We start from the raw sequence: 23,772 nt of genomic DNA, 5'->3' as shown, positions 1-23,772 counted from the left end.
GTGGAAAAGCGAATTTTGTGGAAGGCGCGGAAAGTCTGCAGAGAGATCTGGATAGGCTGAGTGAGTGGGTGAGGATCTGGCAGATGGAGTATAACATTGGCAAGTGTGAGGTTATCCACTTTGGAAGGAATAATAGTAAAATGGAATATTATTTAAATGGTGAAAAATTACAACATGCTACTGTGCAGAGGGACCTGGGGGTCCTTGTGCATGAATTGCAAAATCTCAGTCTGCAGGTGCAGCAGGTGATCAAGAAGGTGAATAGAATGTTGGCCTTTATCGCGAGGGGGATAGAATATAAAAGCAGGGAGGTCTTGCTGCAGTTGTACAAGGTACTGGTGAGGCCGCAACCAGAGTTCTGTGTACAATTTTGGTCCCCTTATTTGCGAAAGGATATATTGGCCTTGGAGGGAGTACAGAGAAGGTTCACCAGGCTGATACCGGAGATGAGGGGGTTAGCTTATGAAGAGAGATTGAATAGACTGGGTCTGTACTCATTGGAGTTTAGAAGGCTGAGGGGGGATCTTATAGAGACTTACAAGATAATGAAAGGGCTAGATAGGGTGGAGGTAGAGAGATTCTTCCCACTTAGAAAGGATAGCAGAACTAGAAGGCACAGCCTCAAAATAAGGGGGGGAGGGGGGTGCGCAGTTTAGATTGGAGTTGAGGAGGAACTTCTTCACTCAAAGGGTAGTGAGTCTCTGGAATTCTCTGCCCATTGAAGTGGTGGAGGCTACCTCGCTGAATATATATAACTCACGGGTAGATGGATTTCTGATAGACAAGGGAATTAAGGGTTATGGGGAGAAAGTGGGAAAGTTGAACTGATCCACTTCAGATCAGCCATGATCTTGTTGAATGGCGGGGCAGGCTCAAAGGGCTAGATGGCCTACTCCTGCTCCTATTTCTTATATTCTTATGTTCTTATGATTTTCACCTTGGTTAAATTCTAGTTAGCACTTACTATAGTCTCAGCTCTCTTTGAAAAGCTCTCTGCCATGTCATCTCTTGCCACTCCTTCAAAAGATTGTTGAAAGCTTGAACTGGAATTTTCTGGCTCTGTCGTGGTGGAAGATTCAGCAGTCCAGTCAATAGTTAATTGACTTTCAGCAGGGTTAGATGATCCTGGTGGGCAGGGAGGGGCTGGAAAATCCCACCCTAAATTTAGTTTCTGTGGCAAATTTGCTTAATGAATTTCAAAAGTGGTTGTATGCACCATTCAAGGGTTTTCAATGAACAATGTTGCTGGAGCCTGAGTCCTCACTTGGAGGACTAATGCTATCATTAATAATACCAATGAATAATTCAAGAGAAACTTATTTCCTAGATAGAGGTTAGAATGTGGAACCTACAATTATATGCTGAGATGGATAGTTTAGATGGATTTAAAATGAAGTTAGATAAGTACAAGAGCAAATGGAACAGAAGATATATTCACAAGGTGAAACGAAGTTAGGTTGGAAGAGGCTCTTGTGGAGCATAAACATTAATGAGTGAACCTACTGTCCTTTTTCTCTGCTGGAAATTCAATGTAATTCTACATAATGGCACCTCGTGTCTCTTCACCTGTTGGGGACTCGTTTGCGTTCTTCCTCTTCATCCGTGTCACTACTGATGGTAATGACGCTTACTGCTGGGCTAGGCGTGTCGGGAATGACAATGGTCTGCCTCTGGTGCTCGTGGGTTGTGCTGGTGGCCTCCCCCCAGCCACACGTCAAGGTGCTGCATGCCGGACTGTCCTGTACGACGGCACACCTCGGTGGGGTGTTCTCCTTTACACGTTTCGAACGCTGTGGGGAGTGGGAGTTGAAGCTTCGGGAGGAGGAAACCTCGTAAGTTGAAATGTTCCTGTACAGGAAGAGTAGAAACATTAACCATTGTTTGCTGGAGCAGATGAGTGAAGGAGCAGAGAGACAGATAAGAAATTACCTGTTAAAAACCTGTTTAAATAAGTTTAAAGCACTTTCGTAGTAAGAACTTACCTTGTAGAACTGTTTAAATCATTTAAAAGCATTTTTGCGGGCTTTTTGTATCTACCGCTTTAAGAATTTTAAGGGAGTGGATAGCAGGGAGTTGTGGGGGAGCAAGCTTTAAAACAGCGCCAGGTTTAAAAGGAGGCCTGGTGTAGACAGCGGGCAGCGTCGGAGCGGGCAGCAGAGTGAGAGGGAAGCAGAGTGAGCTACTAGGGCTTAGGAGCAAAAGGGCTGGGGAGAAAAAGGGCCAGGTAAGTTCGTGTTGAAATTTTCGATATTACTACAGTGAATAATGGAGGGGCATGTGATGTGTTGTTTCTGTATGATGTGGGAGCTGGTGGACCCCAGGGTCCTTCCCAGTGACCATGTCTGCAGTAAGTGCAGGTTGCTGGAGGAGCTCCAGCTCAAGGTAGATGAGCTGGCCTCTGAGCTACAGACACTGAGGGTCATCAGGGGGAGAGAGGGTGCCATTGTCAATGGGGTGCAAGTGACATCCACCCCCCCTAGACTGGCTAACTCTAAGGGTCAGGAACAAGAGGGGGCTGCTGAGAGGAGGAAGGAGGGTGGGGAGCAGAGGAAGGAGGGTGGGGACCGGAGGAAGGAGGGTGGGGAGTGGATGCCTCAGCCTCTCAATCTGCATAACAGGTTTGAGGTTCTTGCTTCCAGTCTGGACAAGAACGAGGGAGGTGAGGTTGGTGAGCAAACTGCACAGTACAGTGATGCAGATGCAGGACATAGGCAAAGAGAAGGTGAAAAGGAATGTAGTAGTAATTGGGGATAGTGGGATTAAGGGTATTGACACTGTCCTTTGTCACAATGACAAAGTGCACACAAGGGTGTGTTGTCTGCCTGGTGCTCGGGTCCGGGATGTCGCAGCTGGGCTGCAGAGGAACCTGGAGTGGGAGGGTGAGAATCCGGTCGTTGTGGTACATGTGGGTGCCAACGACATAGGCAAAATGCAAACTGAGGATCTGGGGAGGGAGTATGAAAAGCTGGGAATGGAATTAAAAAGTAGAACCGACAAGGTGGTTATCTCTGGGCTACTGCCTGAACCGAGTGCAGACAGGCGTAAGGTTGATAAGATTAAGGAAGTGAATGGGTGGCTCAGGGATTGGTGTGGGAGGAATGGGTTTTAATTTATGGGGCATTGGCATCAGTATTGGGGTAGGTGGGACCTGTTCGGGTGGGATGGGGTTGGTCTGAACCGTGCTGGGACCAGAGTCCTGGCGAATCGTGTAAATAGGACTGTAGACAGGGCTTTAAACTAATTAGGAGGGGGGAGGGTGCGAGGGTAGGTGACATTACAGGGTCTAAAGTTAAGGAGAGGGCACAGGTAAGGGAAGAGGCCGAGGATGTCCCAATAATAAAGGGGGCGTGAGTATGGTTGGTGACGTTCTGGCAATTAGGGTCCAGGTGAAGGCTGGGATGAAGGCACTTTATCTGAATGCACGAAGCATTCGGAATAAAGTGGATGAGCTGGTGGCGCAGAGCGGCACAAATGGATATGATCTGGTGGCCATTACAGAGACGTGGCTGCAAGGTGACAGGGACTGGGAGCTGAATGTCCAGGGGTATCAAGTGTTTAGGAAGGATAGGCAGGAGGAAAAAGGGGGGGGGGGTGCGTAGCTCTGCTGATTAAGGATAGCATCAGGGTGGTAGCAAGGGATGATATAGGAACCAAAGAGCAGAAAGTGGAATCGTTGTGGGTGGAGATTAGGAACAGCAAAGGGAGGAAGACACTGGTGGGTGTCGTCTATAGGCCCCCGCATAATGATCTGGAGGTGGGGTGGGCTGTTAACGCGCAAATAAGTGCGGCATACAGGAATGGAACGGCGATAATTATGGGGGATTTCAATCTACATATTGATTGGTCGACCCATGTTGGACGCGGTGGGCTCGAGGAGGAGTTCTTGGAATGCTGCCGGGATAGTTTCCTTGAACAGTGTGTGTTGGAGCCGACGAGGGAGCGAGCTATCTTGGATCTGGTGTTATGTAATGAGGCGGGTAGAATTAGGGACCTTGTGGTGAAGGATCCTCTTGGGGAGAGTGATCATTGTATGGTGGAGTTTCTGGTGCAGATGGAGGAGGAGAAAGTGGGTTCCCGGACACGCGTCCTTTGTTTGAGCAGAGGGGAGTACAGTAGGATGAGAGAAGAATTGGCGAATGTTGACTGGGGGAGCGCGTTGGAAGGTAGGTCTGCTGAGGAGCAGTGGAGGATCTTTAAGGAGATCTTTCTTGGTGCTCAGCAGAAATTTATTCCGATGGTTAAAAAGGATCATAGGAGGAGAGGTAATAAGCCGTGGATAACAAAGGAGGTGAAGGAAAGTGTTAAATTAAAAGTGGAGGCGTTTAGAGTAGCTAAGAGTAGTGGGCGAGAAGAGGATTGGGAGAGGTTTAAATGTCAACAAAGAATGACAAAGAAGTTGATAAAGAAGGGTAGGAGAAACTATGAAGCTGGGCTAGTGCTTAATATAAAAAAGGATAGCAAGAGTTTTTATAAATATATAAAAAGGAAGAGGCTGGCTAGGGTGAACGTTGGACCCTTAGAGGATGAGAAGGGGGACTTAGTGGTAGGGGATGGGGAAATGGCTGAGGTCTTGAATAACTTTTTTGTTTCGGTCTTCACGGAGGAGGACGTGAATAATTTGCCGGGTGTTAGCGATGGAAAGGTGGTAGGACTGGAGGGTCTCAATGACATTATTGTTACTAGAGAGGCGGTGCTCAGCAGACTGGAGGGACTGATTGTGGACAAGTCCCCAGGACCGGATGGAATGCATCCGAGGGTTCTGAAAGAAATGGCGGAGGTGATAGTGGATGCCTTGGTGGTTATTTTCCAAACGTCGCTGGATTCCGGGGAAGTGCCGGAAGATTAGAAAACGGCTAATGTTACGCCGTTGTTTAAGAAGGGTGGCAGGCAAAAGGCAGGGAATTATAGGCCGGTTAGTTTAACGTCTGTTGTGGGTAAAATGTTAGAATCCGTCATCAAGGAGGAAATAGCGAGGCATCTTGAGGGGAATTGCTTGATAGAGCAGACGCAGCACGGTTTCGTTAAGGGGAAGTCGTGTCTGACAAATTTATTGGAGTTCTATAAGGATGTGTCTAGGGCGGTGGATAGAGGAGAGCCGGTGGATGTGGTCTTTCTTGATTTTCAGAAGGCGTTTGACAAGGTACCTCACAAGAGGTTATTGCAGAAGGTAAGGGGGCATGGAGTTGGGGGTAGGGTGTTAGCGTGGATAGAGGATAGGTTGTCAAATAGGAGGCAGAGAGTGGGGGTTAATGGGTGCTATTCGGATTGGCGGTTTGTGACTCGTGGAGTGCCCCAGGGGTCGGTGCTGGGGCCTCAGCTATTTACCATTTATATAGATGATCTGGAGGAGGGAACCGAGTGTATGGTGTCGAAATTTGCTGATGACACCAAGATTGGTGGAATGGCAAATTGCGCGGAGGGTGTGGAGAGTCTGCAGAAGGATCTAGATTGGCTGGGTGAATGGGCCAGGAACTGGCAAATGGAATTTAATGTTGGCAAGTGTGAGGTGGTCCACTTTGGTAGGAATAATGGTAGGAAAGACTATTACTTACGTGGCGAAAAACTGCAGCAGGCGATGGTGCAGAGGGACCTCGGGGTCCTTGTGCATGAGTCGCAAAAACCCAGCCTGCAGGTGCAGCAGGTGGTCAGGAAGGCTAATGGGATGCTGGCCTTCATAGTGAGGGGGATTGAATATAAAAGTAGGGAGGTCTTGCTGCGGCTGTATAGGGCATTGGTGAGGCCGCAGCTGGAGTACTGTGTGCAGTTTTGGTCGCCGCACTTACGCAAGGATATTTTGGCCTTGGAGGGAGTGCAGAGGAGGTTTACTTGGCTGATACCGGAGTTGAGGGGGTTGAGCTATGAGGAGAGGCTGAATAAATTAGGCTTGTACTCGTTAGAGTTTAGAAGAATGAGGGGAGATCTCATTGAGACGTATAAGATGATGAAGGGGATGGATAGGATAGAGGTGGAGAAACTCTTCCCGCTCAGAAAGGACAGTAGGACTAGGGGGCACAGCCTCAAGATAAAGGGGGTGCGGTTTAGAACGGAGTTGAGGAGGAACTTCTTCACTCAAAGGGTGGTGAATCTCTGGAATTCTCTGCCCGTTGAAGTGGTGGAGGCTGCCTCGCTAAATATTTTTAAGACGCAGGTTGATGGGTTTTTGATAAGCGAGGGGATTAAGGGTTATGGGGAGAGGGCGGGAATGTGGAACTGAGCCACGACAGATCAGCCATGATCTTATTGAATGGCGGGGCAGGGTCAAAGGGCTAGATGGCCTACTCCTCCTATATCTTATGTTCTTATGTAAGAACCATTCACAGAAAACAAGATTTCTGAGAACTACTCAGTGAGTCATGCTAAACAAAAGTTTTATTTAAGGCCCTGGAACTGTTTAGTTCTGCGATTATTTCTAAGTGAATTTGATTTATTTCCCTTTTTTTCCATATTCCATTCTCCTCCTGAAAACACTGACTCTGTTTGCACAAAATCCGTTGGCTTCTCTCTAGTATCTCAGTCAATTTCTCACTCTTCGTGTTTAAATCGAAATTCAACAGGGTACCCAATAATGAAGGTCATAATTGAATGTGGACCTGATAACCTCTTTCCAGCAAAGAAAGAGTAGGGATCATTGAACAACGAGCAGGAACAGGACCCATGGCTAATTTTTCTTGGAGAGTGGTGAGGGGAGATGCTGTAACTCGGTGTGGGGAGAGACACAACTTGCCGGGGGAGGGGGGTGCGCGCTTGCAAGTTGGAGATTCTGCTGCTCCAAAACGGCACTAATCAATTCTCGCAGCAAACAATATTAAAACAAATCTATCAATGCTTAACAAGATTACAGGTCCCATTAACATAGCTACATTAAAACAAAACAATGTTAACAGGAGGTTAAAACAAGAATGTATTGTAAACACTGTTACTAGACAGTCTGTGAAAATAACAGCTTAAATGTTGTATTCACTACAAATTAAAGTTCGATTTGACAAATATAAAGTGTTACATATTTCTCAAAAGAATGGGTGGCATAAAAATTCAATGGAAGGAACAAATTAACATGGGGCTATTTTAGAAGGAACCTTCAAATAACAGTGGACCTGTCACCTAGAAAAAATTGAATGTTGGCTCATTCCTTACCAACATCATTCCAAAACTTAGATTTAGTTCACACATGTACGCTTAGCTCTACCTCACTGCCACTTTAATTGACTGTTTGCCTGACGTCCAGTACTGCATGAGCAGAAATTTCCTTCAACTAAATATTGAGAAGATCATAACCCTTGGGCTGGGGTCCTTCCATGGACTCTGTATCTTGTCCATTGACTCCATCCCTTTCCCTGATAATTTAATTAGACTGCTTTAAACCTTGTCAGATTTGACCCAAGATGAGCTTCAAACAAAATATCTGCACCATTGCTTATGCTGCCTATGTACACCCCATAACATAACTCAGTGTCACCTTTACTTTAACTTATCTGTTGCTGAAGCACAATTCTGTGTCTTTGTTATCTCCTCGAGTTGATAATTCCAATCCATTACTGGTTAGCCTTCTACATTCGATCCTCCCTTAACTTAAATACTTCAAAATGCTGCTGCCCATGTCCTAGCTCACACCAAGACTTGTTCACCCACCATCACTGTGCTCATTGACTTTCTTTGGCAATGCTTCAATTTTTACATTTTCGTTCATGCTTTCAAATCCTTACATGGCTTTACTCCTCTATTCTTTTTCGGCCACAGAATTCTTTTTACAATATCTTTGCTCCAATAATTCTGACTTCATGATCAAGCGCGATTTTAATTGTTCCACCATTGGTATCTATGCCTTCAGCTGTCAAGTTCCTAAAATCTTAAATGCCCTCTCTGCTTCACTATTTTTTTTCCATCCTTTATGACACTTCTTAAAATCTAACTTCCTGACCAAGGTTTTGGTTATCTGTCCAAATATAAAAGGACATAGAGACATTGGTGGAGTGAGCAGATAGCTAGCAGATGAAGTTCAATGCAGAGAAGTATGAAGTGATGCATTTGGTAGGAAGAATATGGAGTGACAATATAAAATAAGGGATAAAATTCTGAAAGGGGTACAGGAGCAGAGGGTGCATATGTGCATAGATCGTTGAAAGTGGAAGGACAGATGAAGAGAGTAGTTAATAAGATATATATTATTCTGGATAAAAGAAAATTACTGCGGATGCTGGAACTTGAATACCAAAAGAGAAAATGCTGGAAAATCTCAGCAGGTCTGGCAGCATCTGTAAAGAGAGAAAAGAGCTGATGTTTCAAATCCAAATGACCTTTTGTCAAAGCTAAAAGGCATAGAAAGTGAGGGAATGAAAGATGAGTCTTAGCCACAGAAACTAGAGAAAAAGACTGCTAATGGCTGTCCACAGAGTGAATAAAGACTGTGAATGGCCAAATGGCAGAGAAGCTAAAATGAGAGGGTTAGCTGTGACAGATGAAGATGCTGGGGGAAGGGAATGGATGGGACAGAAGTAAAATATAGAAAAGGGGAAGCAAAGGGGGAAAAAAGGTCAGGGAAAGGGGATAAAATGGGGGAAAGAGTGGGGGGGGAAGAAAAATGAAGAAGACATTGTCTTTCTTAATTTTTCTTCCCCCCACTCTTTCTCCCTACTTTATTCTCCTTCTCTCATCTTTGTAAACTTTACCTCTGTCCCATCCATTCCTCTCCCCCCTCTTCATTTGTCATAGCTTACCCTCTCATTTTAGCTTCTCTGCCGTTTGGCCATTCACACTCTATTCTCTCTGTGGACAGCCATTAGCAATCCTTTCCTCTGGTTTCTGTGGCTAAGATCATCTTTCATTCCCTCACCCTGCAGTATAAATATCTCCCACTTTCTTTGCCTTTTAGCTTTGACAATGGGTCATCTGGACTCAGAACGTCAGCTCTTTTTTCTCCTTACAGATGCTGCCAGACCTGCTGAGATTTTCCAGCATTTTCTCTTTTGGTATATAGTATTCTGAGCTTTATTAATAGGAACATAGAGTACAAGAGCAAGGAGATTATACTGGACTTAGACGAGACATTAATTACACTTCAGCTGGAATACTTTGTAGTTCTGAGTGCCACAGTATAGGAAAGATGCGAAGACATCTGAGAGAGTGTAGAAGAGATTTACTAGAATGATTCCAGATATGAGTAATTTCAGTTATGAAGGCAGATTGGAGAGATTGGAACTGTTGTCCTTGGAGAGAAGAAGGCTAAGATGAGATTTGATAGAGAGGAAGCTGGACAGAGTAGATAAGGAGAAATTGTTTTCACTCATAAAAGGTGGAATGAGAGGGCACAGATTTAAAATGATTTGCAAAAGAAGCATATGTGATGTGAGGAAAAAACCTTTTCACACAGCAACTGGCTCAGGTCTGGAATGCACTGCCTTGACATGTGGTGAAGGCAGGTCCAATCGAAGCATTCAAGAGGGCATTAGATGATTGTTTGAATAGAAACAAATGTGCAGGGTAGGGGCAAAAGGCCGAGTAATAGCACTAAGCCACGATGCTTGTTTGTACAGTCATGATGGGCTGAGTGGCTTCCTCTGTGCCGCAACAGTCCTGTGATTTGGCTGACTGTCACATTTTGTTTTATAATGCTCCTGTGAAATACTAAAAAAATGCTTTACTACATTAAAGGTGCTATATAAATACAAGTTTTTGCTCTGCTTTCCGGACAGTGGTGTATAAGAATCCACAGGGTGCATTTATGCCTTATTGAGATACGATCTGATAAGTTTAGCATGCTTGGGAGGAACAGGTGAATTTGGGCCTGTTTCCAAAGCTCTCCATCAGAATTTTTTTTGTCTCACATCTGGTGTGCTGTAAATTAATTGATATAAATTGATTGCTATAATTAGTCGACAACTCCATAATCATTGTACTGTACAACTACCAGCATGGAATCTTTTCATCAAGCAATTCCTATGTTGCTAATAAATTCAGCAAATTGAACTTAATTTATATATAATTTTGTTTGTCACGTTCAAAAGGCACAGTATAAGGGCAATACTCAGGCCATTGAGCCAGAAAGTTGTGAGTTCAAACTCCACTCCTGGATAAGGATACCTAAACTAGGCTGAGACAAGTGCCAAAGGAAGGTGCCACCTTTTGGGCAAATTGGCTACCTAATTTTACCACACTAAAACAGTGATTACACTTAAAAAGTACTTTTCCGGCTGTCAAGCATTTTGGGATATTCTGAGGTCATGGAAGGCAATATATATGAATTAATGATTTTTCTCCTTTCCCAGACCCCAAAACAAACATGGGGATCTTGTTGCATAATTAACCTACACCTATTGATTGAAATGGAGGCAGCATGCCAACTTCTTGCTGCATACTTTCTCATAATGATTTCTGCATGCTGCCAGCACTAACTGTGCTGTTCATTAACTGCATGCATTAGCAAGGGGCCCAAAAATCATAATTCTGGACCAAAGCTTAAAGCTAGCCTGTACTTCTTAAAGATAGCCTGCATCTCTTAAAGATGGAGTGGATTGTGGCTGGAAGCAGTGCTGGGTTTGTGAAGGGAATCTGACTTAGGAAAGAATGAAGAATTGTGTAAAAGGGAGAAAGTGCACTCCAAGCTTTTTGGACACTGCACTGGAGGTCTTGGTGCAGGTCGTGGTAATAAGGAGAGATGTCATGTATCTACAGCAGGGCCAAAGATCTTCCAGACACACAGTAAAAAGGCAAAAGAAGATAGTCATTGAGGTCATTGCTAAGGTTCGAGCCCTAAGGAATTGGATGAAATGCTACAAGAAGATCAGTTTATATCAAACAAGTAAACAAGGTCAGTGAATGCTTCTTAAAATGCTACATTTCACCAACTGTGCCACTGGCCTGAGCCAAAGAGTAAATGATCACTCTACCATCACTCACCTCACAATCAGTCATCTACAATCAGAGACAGTGGGAGCTAATCAGAGTGGAGCACTTACTTGCATGTCATAACCTTGGGATGATAATAGTACAACTAATATGGACATTGTATACAAGTTCCCTTGGTAACAAGCAATGACTGCCCAGGTGGAACTCATCACCTAAGTGCTTTATAAGGGAGACACTGGGCAGGGTCTGCAGAACTGTTGCCCTAGTAGGGATGTGTGTATGTATGCCATACATTCAGGGTAGTGGTTTTATTTTGTGTTCAACAATAAATACATTTGGGCCGTCTGAATTATTTTATATATATGTGTTTATGGGGAACGTTTAAAAATTTGGCTTTATGTTGCACACAGCTGGTATATCTGGGGGAATGCAACTCAGATGCTGGGTAAGCAGGATAATTCTTCACTTTAACCTTGCAAATGGTTATATTAAGTAGTGTTTGTTTACTCAAATTTCGCTGGGATTTCTGATTAGAGTGATTTGATGGGGTCATATGACGTTGTGGTTAGAGTGCAGTCCTGGGTTTGAAGCAAAGAAAAAAGGCTCTTGCAGAAAGAAGTTTAGCTTAAGCTTGGTTGAAGTTAAGGATTTTGCAGTCTTCTGGAACTAACTCTCTCTTTCTGAAAGCTTCAAAACTGTCTACACTCATAGCAAGTATATTTATGGTTGCTAACTGTATTTAATGTACCAATTGAGTCTAAGTGGAATCTTGCTTATTTGAAACAGTAAGTTTGAAATTGTTTCCTTTCCATTTGGTAGTTGTATTTAAACTATTACTAAATGTTTTACTATCAAAGATCCCTACTTTAACAGTGGAATTACTTCTGAAGCAAAATATCCTATTGTCACATTTATGTCAAAATAGAAAAAATATTGGAGCCTAGTCTGGTGTCCTAACAACTTCAAGGGAGGAAGTAGTGCTCGTCATTATTGAATAGCCATTTCTGATGCCATTACCCACTAGCTAGTTCTGAAACCATTGAAGAGGACGGTATCTTCATACCTATTCTTTTTCTCAGATACCACTTACTGCTGCATATCAGTCTCTTCTGATTACAACTTGCAGATGGTGTAAGCATGCCTTACTTTCGCCTTTCTCCTCACCATAACCTTAGAATGACAATGTAGACACAATTTTTCACTTGATTCACACATGCAGCCACAGCTCAGATCCTGACGATGTGCATTTTTAGAGATGGGATCAAGAGACACTGGGTGTGTGGGGGCTGCAGCCAAGGCAAAGTGCAAGTACCAACTGACCAGAGGGCGAAGCCTCTCTCACCTCTTGATGGGGACATCAATGAGTCCACCTGCAGAAGCATGTTGATAGGTGTATGCAACAAATGTTTAGTTCATTCGGCAAGCCTGTCAAAGTTCAGGAACTCGGCATTGGGCTTGTTCAGGGCCTGGCCCCCACCTTTCCCAGTAGGGAAGTGGTGGTCAACTGTGGATGATGCAGCATATGATGGTAGGTGTCACAAATTCCATTGCAGTGCAAGCAGTAACTGCCCATTGTCCTTGTGCTGCTGTGGAAGATCAGACTGTTGTCATGCAAACTCCGATTCCCGCTGTTATGGCTGTGGATCATAGTGTTCAAAGGGACTTGGAGGTGGCACTGTCATTCAGCAGTCTGTCTTCCAACAAATTACATGGATTGTTGAGATATTGCCTGTTAATTATATCCATTAAGGTTCAGTGTATATATAGTGAAAGGCATCAATTGGATGGTTTCTTATGCATATAAAGAGAGATACTACTGATGCAGGGTGTGAATCAAACAAGACATCTCCCCGTAATTTAATAATAAATCTATACCAAGTGAAGATTGACAATGTTTTTTTCACCAGCTGGCTCTCAGGAATAGAAAACTGCCCAATGGTGTGGCAGTGGCTTTTTTGGAGTACAAACTTCCTAGTAGCATTTGTGCTTCCACCCCTGCTTCTGTGTCATCTTGTTTTCCATCAGCCAGTAGTCCCTCAGATTGCGGCTGTCCATGCTGAGATGGTGCTTTGTGCTGCTGTGACTGCTAAACCCAGAGTTGCTCAGTCATTCTGTAAGGCCATCTGCGTTTTCCATCAGCCATGCTTCAATCACTGGGATGTGCAAACATGTACTGCGAGAAGGCATGATTTCATTGATCACTTTGGCATTTAATGTTAATTTTTGCATTGCAGCCAAGTGGATGCTGTGGTATTCAGTGATAGAGAGAAAGAAAAGTCTTGGGCTGTTGGTGAATGGGAAATTGAGATGTTAGTTACTGGTATTGCACCCAAATTATGTCTGCAAGGACAGCAGAGTAGAAAGGGGCATTTTAGGTTCATTCTACAGTGTTTGGTGCTTTCTATCATTCTTTCAGGTTAGAGGTCTACAGGGAGTGATATGCCAGGTATTAGAGGATTGTTTGCTGACTTCAGGCCTTCAGAACAAACTTCCAGACATGGGTGCACTGGTAAATGAGACAGGGAGAATAAGCAGAGATGATACAGAGCAAAGACAAGTTGCTGGGAAAATAATTAGCATCCCTCATAATGGGAAGGTGGTCAGCACATAATAGACCACAATGAATCTTGACACACTTTTTGCTGGGTACTGTTGACACAGCTGACAGCAGAACGAAACATCATAACTACTGCCAGGATACCTGACCTTAATGATTTGTTCATTGCCTGTGGTCACACACCAGTTGGATGTTGAGAAAGTGGAATGACTTTTGATTCTAGTGTAAGAATGATAATGATTCAGTATTGACTACAGGGAGTCAATGGCACTGTGCACCGTGGGGTAAGCCTACAGTGTTGTCCTTACCCTGTACTGTGGTTGCTCTTGTGGCTACAACAGGTGACAGATTTCAGTGAGGGCATCCATAGTGAAATGTAGGATCTCACAATCTGTTCCTTGCTAAGGTTCACACAGGATTGAATTGGTGGATGTGGCTTTCTGCTGAGAGCTCTTCTCATGCTCTGCATGACTATAGAAAGCACCAAACACAATCATAGCAACAGCCTAAAGAAATTAATCAGGAGCTAACCTCTCAATGGTTGGTGATTTGTATAAATAGAGGGAGGAATCCTTACTTCTTAACATGGGTTCAACCGTTCAAAGTTAAGAGAGTGCACTGACTGGAGGGCTGAGCTCCAAAACAGCACTGCTAACATCAAATCGGTGTTGCATGCTGGATGACATTATGATTTGCCTGCCCTGCATAATTCAGATGAACGTCAGCCATGTTTGTGCTAATGGCCTCACCAAAGTAATTTGTGACAGAGATGTACACACACACATCAAATTCTATTTTGGTTCCTTTCAACAGAGGCTATTTGCTCCCCCGCCAACTCTGAGGGATGACAGTAAACATTAGATGACATATTCTACGCACCTGGTAGAGGATTGCTGTTGCTTGTTTTTCTTTGAGGTGGAGCTTGAAGTGGGCTGTTGTCTCATTACATGAGCGACTCCAATATTTAATGGCTGGGCAGATGGCAGGGTTACGTGACTTGCCAGCAGGGCCGGCTGCTGCATGATGGTATTGTAATGGCTGGTGTGTGGATGAGAGTTCCTGGACCAAACAAAAGGAGATTAAAGGAGATCATTGTGCTCACTCAGCACACAGCAACAACACATGTTCTACTGGTTAGAAGTAGTCAACCTTCTCCCAGAAATTTTCTCACTGCAGAGTTCTTCACGTTATTGAAGGAAAAGGGGAAACAGGTTTTGTGTTTGACGTGGGCTGGACTTGCAATGGCCTCTTTCATTTACTCAGTTTCACAAATTCCAGGGCATTATAATGCTGGGTAGGGTCATAATTGGAGAAGTAGTACTGACAAGTGACACATTTCTTTCCAATTCTTACGTGCCTAACTTGTGACAATTCTCCTTGACCTTTGTGGAACCAAGCCTCCTTAATACCTCCATTGATGGGAGACAAACAGCATCAAACAATTCTGAATGATGTGACCAGCAAGTGGCAGTCCTCTGAGTAGGAAAAGAGGGAGAGAGTGACCAGTTTCTTTGCAGGGTCAAGTTAGATCCACCAGGACACACTGGTCACTTATTGATGGGATTTTGGAATTGAGACAAGCTTTCATGGCAGTGTCAGCTTTCTGACACTGAAATACTTCAGTGATGACAAACCAGCTAGTCTGGATCAGTGATGGCACCTGAAAGAATAAGACCTGCTCTACAGATGTATGAAAAAAGATGTCGAAACATTCTGCATACCATTTACCCACCCTTTGGTACATTATCTCCTTGGTGACATAGCATTGGGAGCTGGGGATGTTTTCTACTCAGCTGCAAATAATCCTGAAAGTCAACAGATATTACCAGCCTGAAGCTAACAGTGCTCTGTACTAGCAAATTATGTGGTATGTGCTTTTTAAACTCCTGTACACGCTTAGGTGGAGACTCTTTGATGATTTTTAGGTGAAGACATAAAATCAGGCTATATCCTGCCAGGAGAATGCTGACTCTACATTTAATCTTTCAATAGTGTGCTTGGGGGGTCAGAGAGGGGACGGGTCTCCTTTTCTTGCCCTGCCACTTTCGGCTCACATTCAACCTTTCTTGCCTTTTATATTTTGGCTTGTTGTCTTCTCGTCTCCTGGATCTCTTCAATTTTATTCACATTAGTCTTGTATTTCAACTAACTAACACAGGGGCTCAGCAACCTACAGTTGTGATGATGACATTAGCCAGACCATTACAGAGTGCCATAAGTCTGTCAGGCCAAGCTGTCTCGAGGCTTTGCTAAACTAAATGCTTTCTAATTATGTTGACAAGATGGCAGAAAATTAAGTAATCTAATTTTAATTAACGAGACCCGTTGAACCTACCTCCAGTCTGTCAGTTGCTGGGTTCCTGCCATCGTCTCTGGAAGAACAGTAGTATGCTGCATCGAGGTATGGGCTGCCACACCAGTTAGCTGCTGCCAGGCTGGAGGCAAAAGAATCTGCTGGGTCCCACCAGGCCATGCCTGCTACAAAGAAGCAAAACAAAATAAGGAATACTCATGAGGTTAAGGGGAATGGGCAGTTACAACAATGCCTCCCCCCACATCACCCCCTCAACCCCTGTACTCATTTTTCCAAGTTGCCAGAAACTCTGTTCCAAGTTTTGACTGACTCAATTAATTGAACATCGCCACACTGAAACTGTGGCAACTTTGTTGATGAAAGATTCTCACACAAAATTATTATTTGTTTGGTTCAAGTATTTCCCATTACAACTTGTATAAGGTTTAATGTTAATGAACTCGTGATAGTTTCACGCTTCCTCATCAGTAACATGTTTAAGTCCAATCCTGCTTCTACTCACTTTTCTAAGATCTGAATGGAGAAGAATACCCATCATTTGGATTAAATATGGAACAGTCCTACCTGCCTGCTTTAGTGAACATGAAAGCCTCAAGTTATTCCATCAGCCAGCATCATCAAAAATAGATTAATTTCACAAGAAGGAAGCCATTTTGTGCTGTCTCTTTCCACTAGCTGTTAAAACTAATTTTACTGCTTTGCTTTCTCCCTGTCTGTTCCTCTGCTTCAAATGTTTATCTCCTTCCTTTCAAGATGCAATGCTGTCTACTTCAACCATTCCTGCTGGCAAAACATTCCACGCTCCAAAATCCCCCCTAGATAGAGAAATTTTACCAACCTAGTCGCTGCACAAAGTGATGGTTTTAAATTGATGATCCCACTTCACTTACTATACAATCTGTGAAAATAGTCTTTCCATATTCACTCCACCAATGCTCTGCACAAAGTTATAACATTTGTTTACATCTCTTATGCTTCTTGTAATGAAGAAGGCTCCTGTGTCCCAAGCCCTCTCACATAAATAGTTTCCATTGGCAAAATCATAATGAATCTATCCTGGATGTTCTCTAGGAATTTACAGGAGGATTTAAAAAAAATCAATGGATTTTTTCAACAAAGAGCCGGTGAATTCTCTTCAGTGTTCCGGACAATATTTATCCTTCAGCTAACTATAATCAAATAAAAAAAGGGGTGATCTTGAGACCATGTTTGCCATTTGCAGAAATGCCAGTAGGAGTTCAAGATCCAGAAAGACCCAAAGATGGCAAATCTCGCTGGTGAGATTGCAATTTCAGAGTTTTGCTGCCCCCTTGTTATCAAATTCACGCCCATATAAGATCAATTTTAATAAATTTGCATATTATTAATAGCCCCCCCACCATGCCAGATATTGAACCCCTGCTGTACTTTAAAACTGTGTTGACGTGGCAAATGCTGATCATGGGAGGAGGAGGTGTTAATTGTTTGGTCTGGGAAGGATGTCCTTTAAAAAATGGTGCCCCAATCTCAGTGCTGCCTGGCTTTGCCAGCTTGTAGAGTGCCTGTTCCCCCCACCCAAGTATGAAACACGCCCACCTGTTTTTATTGATAGAATGTGGTAAGATCCGGAGAGAAAATTTTTATTTTCTGAAACCAACACTCCCATTTTTTTGTTAAGATTTCACCCAGAATATCTAGTCAGTATCATACTGTGGGAGCTTGCTTTGTGTAAATTGATTGGTCTAACCCAAAACAGTAGGACTACACTGCGAAAGTACTTTCACTTTAAATAAAGCATCTTGGATGCTGCAATGTCATGATAAGCTCTATATAAATGCAAGGTTTTCTTTATTTGCACCCAACATCCAAAGACATTCACTTTCCAAAAAGATCACTGGATAAAAGCAAAGTACTGTGGATGCTGGAGATCTGAAATAAAAACAATGTGCTGGAAAAATTAGTTTTTGTCAATCATTGGATAGTGAACAGGAGTGAAATCTCTTTTTCTTGCCCCAAGGGTGGAGGTACAAAAATCACTTCCAGCAGCCACTCAACCAGTAGTTCATTTGAAATTAGTTGCCTCAGTAAAGACTAAAGCCTGGATTTTGGCAACTAAGACAGATAACATGAATAGGAAAATTTCCCGACATGCTGAAACCACCTCGGTAAAGTCAAAATGCATGATTTTTGCTCTGGAGTATGGGGAGGGTTAGAGCTGGGCACGCTGACCCCAGAAGCAAAGTGTCGGCAGTCATAGATCAGGCAGATGCTGAAGTAGGCAGGAAACCTGTCTTGGCTGTCTAGAACTTCTTCAAAGCTGTTTTAGAAATCTTTCGGGTCTTTTGCCCTCACCCCTCATCTCCACCCAACCCACATGACCCCTGACACCTGCCACACCAATTTAAGCCCCCTTTTCCACTCTCCATGGCCCCTCATAACTTGCATGTCAACTCATGTCCGCACATAGTCCTTTATATCCTTCGTTCCTATCTCCACTGCCTCTCACGCGATATACACCATGGATAGACCTCAGGGCCAGGTGGAGATGAAAAAAAATTAAAGACCTAATACAGTTTTCACACCTAAACAATGATAGTGAAGATAAATCTCATTCATGAAATCCATTCAAAGCTTTAAAATCTCAGTGTTTCATCTCTTATAAATACAAACTTCTAGTCAAACCCAGTATTAAAGACATTTAATCACTTAATGTCCTATTTAAGCTCTCAACCAAATTGTGTGTTCAGAACCCCCTTTTAAGATAATTGTAGCTTTTGAAATTCAGCCAAGCATTCAAAATGACATAATTATAGCTCATTGGGTAAATGCTAACAAAGACCTCTATTGAAACAAAACCAGATGCTACTTTTTCTCCTAACCTACCCCTGCCAGTCAAAACTATGATGTGGAGATGCTGGCGCTGGACTGGGGTAAGCACAGTAAGAAGTCTCACAATAGCAGGTTAAAGTCCAACAGGTTTATTTGTGCTACCAACCTCAGAGCTGAGTTTGGGTCACCTTCATGAATCATGCCCTGCCTCCTTTCTTCCAAGATCAAAAAGTGAATCTGTTGGAAATAGGGGTAAGACTTCCACATCTGGGTCCATCTGCTATTTTTAAAAGTTTGTGGAGTCTTGCTGACTCTGTGAAAATCTAGCCCTATAAGTCATATCTTCTGGTTTGCACACAGTCTATGTCTATCTGCCATGAGGGGTTTGTTGAATCTTTCTGAAATGTAACACCTTCTTGATCATTCCAACTACCTGTGTCAATAGGCCAGGCTGGATCTGAAGAGGCTGAGCTCCCGGAGCCTGCGTGACAATAGGAAGAGCATTCTCCATTCGGACTGAGTACCCGGCATGCTTGGTCGGGGAAGCCTGCAACCCTATTGGCACCAATGAGAGAGCATTTAAAAAGCAAGAAGAAAAACAAACAGAGAATGAACTGTCTGAAGCAAGTACGTTCAGTCAAGATTTGAGGAAAACTATTTTCAAAAGTTATGCCTCCAGGTTCTCACACTCTCTATCACTCTTTTTCATATGTAAATAACAGACTATTCGGCCATTGAGGTCATCATAGTTGAATCAGATCTTGTTCTCACCCAACACCCATATATGCGCTTCTCAGCAAATGGTCTGGAATGGGAACTTTGTCTGTTCCCTCTCTTCCTCCTCCTTATCACTGAGGGCTGAGGACAAATGCATAGTATTTACAGCACATATACAGGTTATCCAAACTCATTGGTCTATACGCTGAGTCTCTTCCCACTATATTTGATCGTATCCCTTTATCATATTTTGCTATTCCTTTATCGCTTATATGTGACTCTTAAACGCTCTTCACTCTTAAGTTACTCTTAAATGCATTCATGTTTTTTACCTCAAGTATTCCTTGTGATTGTGAGTGCCACAGGCCAATCACTCTATTGGTAATTAAGTTCTCCTGAATTTCCTGATGGATTTATTTGTGACTTCTTTATATTTATGGCCTGTAGTTTTGAACTCCACCTGAAAAGGATTTCTGTGTCTACCTTAGCAAAACCCTTCATTATTTTTAAGTTGGTCACTCCTCAGTCTTTTCCTTATCTCAAGAAAGAATCCCCAAACTCAAGTCTTTATTGTAACATCTCCCTTTCCCTTTGATGCACAGGCCTGGTATCAATCCCAGTACTCCCTTAGTCTGCCTAACTATTTGCTAAATGTGTTGAGCAATCTTGTTGAGGGAGGGACAGCGACAGAAAAAAACTATTTTTAGCTCAATAAGAAATAGCGTTGTATGCACTGAATTATAAAGATCTGAATTTGCCTAAACAGCAGGGTAAATAAATTGAGTCAAACAAAACACAACTCACCTTGAAATCCAGGTGGGCACACAATCAAGGCCTGTTGGAAGGGATCAGGCCGAGCACACAGCTGTGAGGCTCCCGTCTGCAGTGGCATGCTCCGCTGGGCAACAGCTGCCATGGATGCTGCTGAAGGCTGGTAAAGTGCAGATTGGTAGTTAAGTAAGGAGACATCGGGGTTGGCAAGGGAAAGGGTGGCACTTGTGGATGTGGGAGCCAGGCTGTTGGCCTAAAGGGATGATGGGATTTAATACAAATAATAGGAGATGGTAAGCATGGCTGTTTGGGGAGGAGAAATTAAAGCATAAAGAAAGCACAAAATCTGGGTTGAAACAATTTGATTTCCTGCAACTTAGGAAATTGAGGGTCTAAAATGTGTACATTAAAAAAAAGTGAAGAATATACATTGAGATTATCAGATTACTTCATATTATTAAAAGAACCATTTTGCTTTGAAATCAAATTGTTGGAGCCTTGTATTGGAAGAACAATGAATGTTCAGAAAATCCTCAATATTCTTAACTAGCAAACTTAACATGATAGAATATTGATATAGGAGCAAAGTATCATTTAAAACTGTTACTAACTGTGGAATATAACTTTTCATATGTACCTATTCAAACTTCTATCTCTAAATATGAAAAAACAACAAAGGGCTAACTTTCCAGTAAATAAGTGATTTGTGGATGAATGATACGAACTTTTACTGATTGCTCTGAGGTCACATCTGAGATCAATGTAAATCCTGTAACATTAAACACTGGAATACTTAGGTGCAGGTTTGTTGCTATATGAGGCAGCGATACAGCATTGGTGGGGACAGGTCAATGTATGAAACTAGGGTACAGTACTGATGGAGACACATCTGTCACTATATAACGTTGGGGTACAGGTCAATATATAAAACTGGGGTACAGTACCAGTGGGGACAGGTTTGTCATTGCATAACACTAGGGTACAGGTCTGTCACTGTATGAAACTGGGATACACTATTGATGGGGACAGGCACAGTACTGGTGGTCTGCCTCTGTATCACACTAGGGTACAGTACTGGTGGGGACAGGTCTGCCACTGTATAACACTGGGTACAGCACTGGTGGGGACAGGTCTGCCACTGTATAACACCAGGGTACAGCACTGGTGGAGACAGGTCAATGTATAAAACTGGGGTACAGTACTGATGAGGACACGTCTGTCACTGTATAACACTGGGGTACTGGTCAATGTGTGAAACTGGGGTACGTTATTGGTGGTGACAAGCACAGTACTGGTGGTCTGTCTCTGTATCAGACTGTGGTACAGTACTGGTGGGGACAGGTCTCTCACTGTACAACTCTGGAGTATGGTACTGGTGGAGACAGGTCTCTCATTGTATAACTCTGGGGTATGGTACTGGTGGGGACAGGTCTGCAACTGTATCACACTGGGGTATGGTACTGGTGGGGACAGGTCTGTAACTGTATCACACTGGGGTATGGTACTGGTGGGCACAGGTCTGTCAGGATATAACACTGTGGCACAGTACTGGTAGCAGAAGGTCCCTTCACTTTAGATGCAAAAACCTGGTGTCAATCCCAGCACTCTCTTGGTCTGCTTAGCTATTTGCTAAATGTGTTGAGCAATCTTGTTGAGGGAGGGACAGTGGTAGGAGAAATTACTTTTAGCTCAATAAGAAATAGTGTTGTATGCACTGAGTTATAAAGATGTGACCCAAATTGAGGTGCTTCTAAGTAAACACCCTAGGTGCCTATAAAACAATGGCATCCTTTATTGCTCAAGAGAGGGGCCTAATAAATGAAGATTTTCTAGAAAGCTATGAACAATGCAATCTGAGAATCAAGCAAGGATATAAGATAGTACTACCAATATGGAACTTCTGTTATTATGTCATTGTTTTGAAATTAAAATCAGTATATATTTTGCATTCAAATTTTCTTTTCCACCTTTGAAATTGCACCTCACTGCGATATTGTCACTTTCCAGTACTTCACCTGAAGGACAAATCTTTGTGGGGGGATCTTACATTTACACCTTACACCTATTTCATTTTCCAGTTGGAATTGTTGGACAACAATCAGGAGCAATAGCCAAGGCTGATTTTTATTCCTCTCTTAAGAGTAGTAAAGTCAATATTATTTCTCAATTCATACTTGGACCAAGATCATCTGTCTGAGTTGATAAAAAAAACACGTCCACCTTTGAATTTCTCTTGAGTTCAATATAGTTGATTATTCCCTTTAAGTGGCCCCCAGTAGATTATGTTCAGGTGCATGTACTGTCCAATATGTAATATCATAATGTAACCCAGGGTGTAAAATTAAGGTTCCCTTGTGATATGTATTGGATATTGTGTCTTTTTAAAGGTTCTGGTGACCAGTAATCAGATTTTAATTGTTAAGAAATTCTATTTTACAATTAGCAATTGCTCTAATCAAGTCTCACTTAGTTTGCTTAACTTTACTTCCCTCCATGAGTATAAGATGTACCATACACCTATATGACTATGTCTTCCCCAGTTAACCTTCTAATTCCACACAGCTTTGTATTTAAGATGAGTGAAATATCCCGTTCTAGGCTAGCTTCCTTCTCCAAACTTAACTCAATGGGCTAGCCTACACAGTTGTTTCTTTGCCCTCTTTTTTCTGTATTTTTGTAAAGACTTCTGTTGCTTCCGACTCCTATCCCATCCCTCACTCCTCCCACCTCCTCTTCCCAACCAGCAATTAAATTCTAACCCTTTCAGGGAGTTTCCAATAGGTTTGTCAACAAATCTGACTTACCTCCTAAGTAGATATTGTCAAAAGATACACTATACACATACCATGCTCCAATCAATAAATCATCCTAATTAACAATAGATTTTGCATGTTTATTATAGATTTCAACTGACTCCCGTTATCTGAAACATGGAGACCAATTTTGAGGTTCCAACTGTCAATGTAACTAAGATTAGTTGACTCAGAATGATAAAGGAATAGGACTAGACCGCTTAAGTTTGCTGCACCATTCAGTTAGGTTAGGGTTCATCTGCATTTCAACTCATTTCCCTATCTTCAATCCATATCTGTCGATATTGTCATGTCACAAAGAAAGCTGTCGATCTCATCTTACAAATTTCAGTTGATCCCACTGATTTGACTGTCCTTTCGGGCAGACAGTTTCAGATTTCCATTATCTTTTGCAACAGAAAGTGCTTCCTGATTTCATTCCTGAAAGGCCCAGTTATAATTTTAAGATTATTCTCCATTATTCTGGACTGACTCACCAGAGGAACTGGCTTCAAAAATCTTAATTTGATGACTCCTTGACCTCTTAAACTTAGGGAAATACAAGCTTAGTTTATGCTTATCCTCACAATTTAACCCTCCAAGACCAGTATCATTCCAATGAATCTGTGATTTATCTGCTCTGAGTCCAGATTGATTCACATGGCTCGCTGCTCATTCACCAGGTGAAACTTTACTTTTCAGCAGAGAATCAAACACTTCAAAAAACATATACATTCTTTGAGTACTGACATAGGGGGAAAATACCATATTCTACCATATCAGAAAGGAATGAGGAATAAATGCTTGAGATGCATTTTGAATTTTAAGACGCTTGGCTCTTGAGCTGAAGTGGACTATTTCCATTCACAGACTTAAAATGGAGAAAAAAAACCTCTTAAGGTTTTCTGTTTTGTTTCAATAGAAAGGGAATAAGTAAGAATACATGAATCAGAGCATAAGAAATACGGACT

At 42.7% G+C, this 23,772-nt stretch overlaps 1 protein-coding gene across 7 annotated transcripts in view; it reads right to left on the bottom strand.

Annotated features, from left to right (window-relative positions):
- Positions 1-23,772, bottom strand: part of hipk2 (homeodomain interacting protein kinase 2) — a 285,854-nt gene that overhangs the window by 16,580 nt on the left and 245,502 nt on the right. For 6 of the 7 annotated variants that reach the window (XM_080190631.1, XM_080190630.1, XM_080190633.1 and 3 more), the window contains 5 exons: positions 20,043-20,262; positions 18,955-19,076; positions 15,735-15,877; positions 14,279-14,458; positions 1,567-1,848 (listed from right to left, as the gene is read on the bottom strand). In XM_080190631.1, coding sequence (XP_080046757.1) covers positions 1,567-1,848; positions 14,279-14,458; positions 15,735-15,877; positions 18,955-19,076; positions 20,043-20,262 — 947 coding nt within the window. The remainder of the gene's footprint in view (positions 1-1,566; positions 1,849-14,278; positions 14,459-15,734; positions 15,878-18,954; positions 19,077-20,042; positions 20,263-23,772) is intronic. The other variant, XM_080190634.1, reaches the window with a different exon arrangement.

This window comes from Carcharhinus amblyrhynchos, chromosome 6 (assembly GCF_965287045.1).
Source record: "Carcharhinus amblyrhynchos chromosome 6, sCarAmb.v2.hapA, whole genome shotgun sequence".
NCBI lineage: Eukaryota > Metazoa > Chordata > Chondrichthyes > Carcharhiniformes > Carcharhinidae > Carcharhinus > Carcharhinus amblyrhynchos.
Note: the sequence above shows the minus strand (reverse complement) of the source record. Positions and strands in the feature narration are given on the sequence as shown.